The sequence below is a fragment of the Berghia stephanieae genome, chromosome 1 (assembly GCF_034508935.2).
Source record: "Berghia stephanieae isolate SIO BIC M18660-M18661 chromosome 1, UCSD_Bste_1.3, whole genome shotgun sequence".
NCBI lineage: Eukaryota > Metazoa > Mollusca > Gastropoda > Nudibranchia > Aeolidiidae > Berghia > Berghia stephanieae.
The window spans coordinates 81,894,626-81,899,625 of record NC_088360.1 but is presented as its reverse complement, the minus strand read 5'-3'; the positions used below and the strand labels follow the sequence as shown (position 1 = coordinate 81,899,625).

Sequence of the window (5,000 nt, the reverse complement as noted above, 5' to 3'; positions counted from 1 at the left end):
AAGATACAAGCAAAGAGTCCTAACAAGTGAAATACAACACTTCTTTTAAAAATCCCATCAAAACAGAAGAACCAAGAAAGAAAAAAAAAAATAAAAAAAAATAAAAAATAAAAAAAAAAAAAAAAAAAAAAAAAAATATATATATATATATATATATATATATATATATATATATATATATATATTTATATATATATATATATATATAATATATATATATATATATATATGGTTATATACACTGGTTATGATATCAATGCTGATAATAACAACAACAACAACAGCAACAATAATAATAATAATAATAATAATAATAATAATAATAATAATAATAATAATAATAATAATAATAATAATAATAATAATAATAATAATAATAATAATAATAATAATAATAATAACAATAAGCCAATTGTGCAATCGCAACTAATCTTTATCATGGTAAACTATAATACAATATTTTAATATCAATGCCCAATTCCCCCCCCCCCCCCCCCCCACCCCACTTTCTCACACAAATACACACTCACACACACACATACACACACATACTTATATATATATATATATATATAATATATATATATATATATATATATATATATATATATAACATGTCATATTTTGTATAATATACCACATCTTAGTATCAGAACTGCAGTTACTAAACAGACAAAAACAAATGAAAACAAACAAACAATCGCATTATTCCCTCTATCATCAATTTTAATAAGTTTTCCTTGCCGTGGAAACCACAAGTATACTTGTAAATATTTCTTGTGTTCGATCTGTACCTTAAAACAAAGTCTACCTAAATCACCTTGCTGTCTACTGTCTCTGCATTTCAAAAATTTGATAAATTCAAACATACTTGGTCTATTTTTCAGTTTTTTCCGGCAGGCAATTTCTTCTCTCTTGCGTATACCTCGAACATTCAATTAGACAATGGTATTCGTCTTCTATTACGTCACAAGTAGGACATTTACGATCATTTCTATCTCCCTTTTTCTTGTGCCCCATCTACCCCTTTCTATATAAAACAAATGAGAACTCAATCTGATTTTTGAGATGGCAACTCTGTAAGATTTATTACACAGTTTCATATATGGTTCTAACTCAAAGGTGTCTTTAATGTGTTTATACAGCCGTCCAGACGTCGTCATCGACATCTCAGCGTGCCACTCTTGTAGAAACATGTCATCCAAGCGTTGTTTTAAAACCGCCAGAAAGTAATTTTCATTTTTCACATTTTGTTTAACCCAATAATGGCCCATTCCGCTCCTATCCAGCAACTGCTTCACCAGGCTTACCCAAGTTGTTGTGTTTGGTTCATTAATATTCAATTGCACAAGTTCTTTGTATACTGCATGAGTGAATGAGCAATCATTACTTCCTGGGCGAATAAGTTTCAACCAATACTTAATAACTTTCATTTTTCTTTCAATATGCAAAGGATACACCCCCAATTCCCCATAAACAAAACAGTTTGGTGTGCTGTGCTTAACACATAGAATGGATTTAAGAAAACCGAGGTGAAATCTTTCAATTGGATCAGCTCTTCTTAAACCCCATATTTCTGCCCCATAATTCAGTATTGGTAAGATAGTACTATTGAACAGTTTCATTTGCATCTGTGGTAAAATTTCTGTGTTAGTGTTAAAATACTTTCTAAGTGAAAATAGTGCTCTTCTGGCTGAGTTTGTTACTTCTTGTGTACATTTTGTAAGAGATCCCGATGCGCTAAAATGACGGCCTAGATACTTGAATGACGAGATTACTTCAATACTTTTACCCTGATATGACCATTTGTCTTGTTGCCCAGTTTTCCCTCCCTTTTTAAATACTACGATTTTTGTTTTACTGATATTTACCTTTATTCCCCATTGCATGCAATATTCTTGTAAAGAGTCTAAACCGTTCTGCAAACCCTCTTTTGTTTCACTGATTATTGCCATATCGTCTGCAAACATGAGCAATTTAATTGTAATATCCTGTATTTGTAATCCTATGGAATCTTCACTTAATTTACTTTCAAGATCATTAACAAACAGCGAAAACAAAAGTGGCGAAGTGCTTTCACCCTGTAATAATCCGCTGTTTGATTTAAAAAATTGTTGTTGACCTTTACCTCCTGTGGCCAGCTCAACCTTTGAATACATGTTTCTAAATAGCTTGACAAATTTTGAGCTCACACCGGATTTGATCAATTTTGTAAATAATGCGGATCTGTCAATAAGGTCATATGCTTTTTCATAGTCGATAAACGCACAATGTAGCTTCTTCCCTTTAGATAGCAATATCTCGATAATTCCATGTAGAATAAAATGGCAATCTGCTGTGCTCCTTCCCTTTCTAAATCCATATTGAACCTCGTTTAACACATTCTCTCCCTCCACCCATACATTTAGTCTTTCATTCATCACTCTTGTAAACAGTTTTCCTATACAACTCATTATTGTTATCCCTCTATAATTGTTCACATCTCTTTCATCTCCCTTTTTAAAAATCGGCACAATTCTACCCTGACTCCATATCAAGGGGAAATATTCCAATTCCAGTATCTTATTGAAAATTGATAATATCAGTAATTTGATTTCTGAAGTTGCATTAATAATAAATTCATTTAACATATTATCCACTCCAGTAGCTTTGTCGCGTTTAAGAGCCTTAATTGCTTTGTGTAGTTCCCCCATCTCGATTGGCTTATCTAAAATGTCTATATCTATAATATTCCTTCCCACATCCTTTTCTACCTCTGCAATCTCCGCCCTACCCATCTCCCCAACCCCTGATTCTTTATTTGCTAAAGTTTTAAAATGGTCGTAGAAGTTTATATCTGGCAGCTCTCTTCGTGATACTGAATTTCTTTTTATTTCCTTCCAAAAGTTCTGGGGTTCATGCTTACTTAAATCCAATAAATGTTGCGCTTTTTTGCGACTGTAATTTCTTTTGTTAATCCTACATACCTTCCTGTATTTATTCCTTTCCTTACACATCAATGTCCTGTTTTCCCCTGTCCCCGTCTCTATAAACTTATGTGCTCGTTCAGTGAATACTTTGCGTTGGATCTGACAAGCTTCGTTATACCATGGTGCTTTCTTTCTTCTCCCTTTCCTTTGTTTATCCCCTCTCCCCTCTATCCTAACTACATGATCTATCCCTGCTTCTGTTAAAATATCTGTTAACTCGACTATATTACCCTCTAATACTTCTGGATCTGTGTTAGTTTGTACCAAATATATTAGATTTCTCACCTTATTATGACACACTTCTGTATTTAATAATGTAACGTAATTCTCCTTCTTATCCTCTTTCCACTTTGTCAACATAACCCCATCTAAACCGTCACTTACCTCCCGTCTATGCTCACTATTATTTAATTTCAAAGTAAACGATATTATCTTATGATCTGACATTTCATTTGTTTCATGGACGTTAAAACCACACACATTTCCTATAACCCGCTTATTGCAAATAACATAGTCGATTGTACTCTCCCCTTTTTTATTGCCAAACGTTGTGCATCCCTTCATTTTATCCTCCCCTGTTCTCCCATTTAATATTGCAAGGTCACATGTGTAACATAATTGGAGTAATTTCAGTCCATAGTCATTTACTTTTTTGTCCTTATTAAAACGTCTAACTGTCATGTCATTACATAAGAAATCTCTTTCACATAAAACATTCTCTACCGAAAGCTCTTCTGTCTGGTTCTCTCTAATGTCAACAGTCAAACAATCCTCTCTCTCCGCCGTCCTTGCATTCATGTCTCCTGCTACTATAATCCCTCCCTGATCGGTCACTTTTGTCAATTGATTTAACAGTTCATCAAAACAACTTACATTATCGTCAAAATCGCTACGCGTTGATCCATACGGCCTCATGTAGACAAATAATAAATATACACTTTCATTCCATCCAAAATGTTCCTTATCTAATTTAAAACACATACCATCTTCATACTCCCAATCTACAACTGACACACCCTTTTCCAAACGCTTCCTGAAATAACACACTAACCCACCCGAATCCCGTTTGGCCCTTGATTTTCTTTTACGGTGTTTAACAACCTTTAAGACCTGAGTGATGTCAACTTCGAACTATAGATAGAATGCGCTTGGCCAAGGAGTTCACAACATTGCCATCCGGAAGTATAACGGACCAACACACACACACTGTGTAACCATGAACTTTTATAGACTGGTTAATACAGTTTAGTGAGAACAACTCACAAACGCGGATGGCAAAAACAACAACAAAGGCCTGAGTGACGTCATCTTCGAACTATCTATATATAGATAGTATGCGCTTGGCTAAGAAGCTCATAACATTGCCATCCGGAAGTATAACGGACCAACACACAAAACTGTGTGTATCCATGAACGTTTATGGTCGGGTTAAAACAGTTCAGTGATCATTACTCATAAACGCGGATGGCAAAAAACAATAACAAAGACCTGAGTGACGTCATCTTCGAACTATCTATAGCCTCGTTGAGAAAATCTAGTGAGAACTGGTCACCCAACTGGAGGTCTTTAAACACTAATAATAAAAAAGAGCTGAGAGAACAGCCAACGGCGTTTGTTTGTCCGAGCAGGTTAGAAGGTGTGTTGTGACGGGTTGGTGTTAATTTTGTGGGATCGAGTCCAACCGATAGCTCAATGGTCTGGATTCGAACTAGTATGCGCGCTATGGCTCTCGTTACCAGCTGCACCACTCAACCTATATCACAAACGGCTCAGGTTTAATCTAGGGTGTGATTAAGAATTGCCTTAGGGTCCCTTATAACTTAATTGTATTAATAACAAGTGAGTCAAGACAATGGTAACGCCCAAATGCAATAATAACAATTCTATACATAAAGTTTAATTAGATTGTTACAGGAAAAGATAGAAAGAATAAGTATTTATTTAATATCAGGAAGAATAGCTCTAATTGAGTGGATCTAATCTATTATATATTTATTTGTTTACTTTGATATAATCATATGTGTCTGTGGA

General features: G+C 34.2%; 1 protein-coding gene and 1 long non-coding RNA gene across 2 annotated transcripts in view; both read right to left on the bottom strand.

Annotated features, from left to right (window-relative positions):
• Positions 1 to 1,339: 1,339 nt before the first annotated feature.
• Positions 1,340 to 3,884, bottom strand: LOC144956872 (uncharacterized). The gene is made up of 3 exons (XM_078887700.1): positions 2,522 to 3,884; positions 1,872 to 2,284; positions 1,340 to 1,393 (listed from the first exon to the last, which is right to left on the bottom strand). Exons 1-3 carry the CDS (start codon positions 3,882 to 3,884, stop codon positions 1,340 to 1,342), a joined length of 1,830 nt encoding a protein of 609 aa, XP_078743826.1.
• A 960-nt stretch (positions 3,885 to 4,844) lies between these two features.
• The window catches only part of LOC144964710 (uncharacterized), a 1,222-nt gene continuing 1,066 nt past the window's right edge, over positions 4,845 to 5,000 (bottom strand). The window contains exon 2 of the long non-coding RNA XR_013643921.1: positions 4,845 to 5,000. This exon is cut by the window's right edge and continues 248 nt beyond it. This is a non-coding gene — a long non-coding RNA (uncharacterized LOC144964710).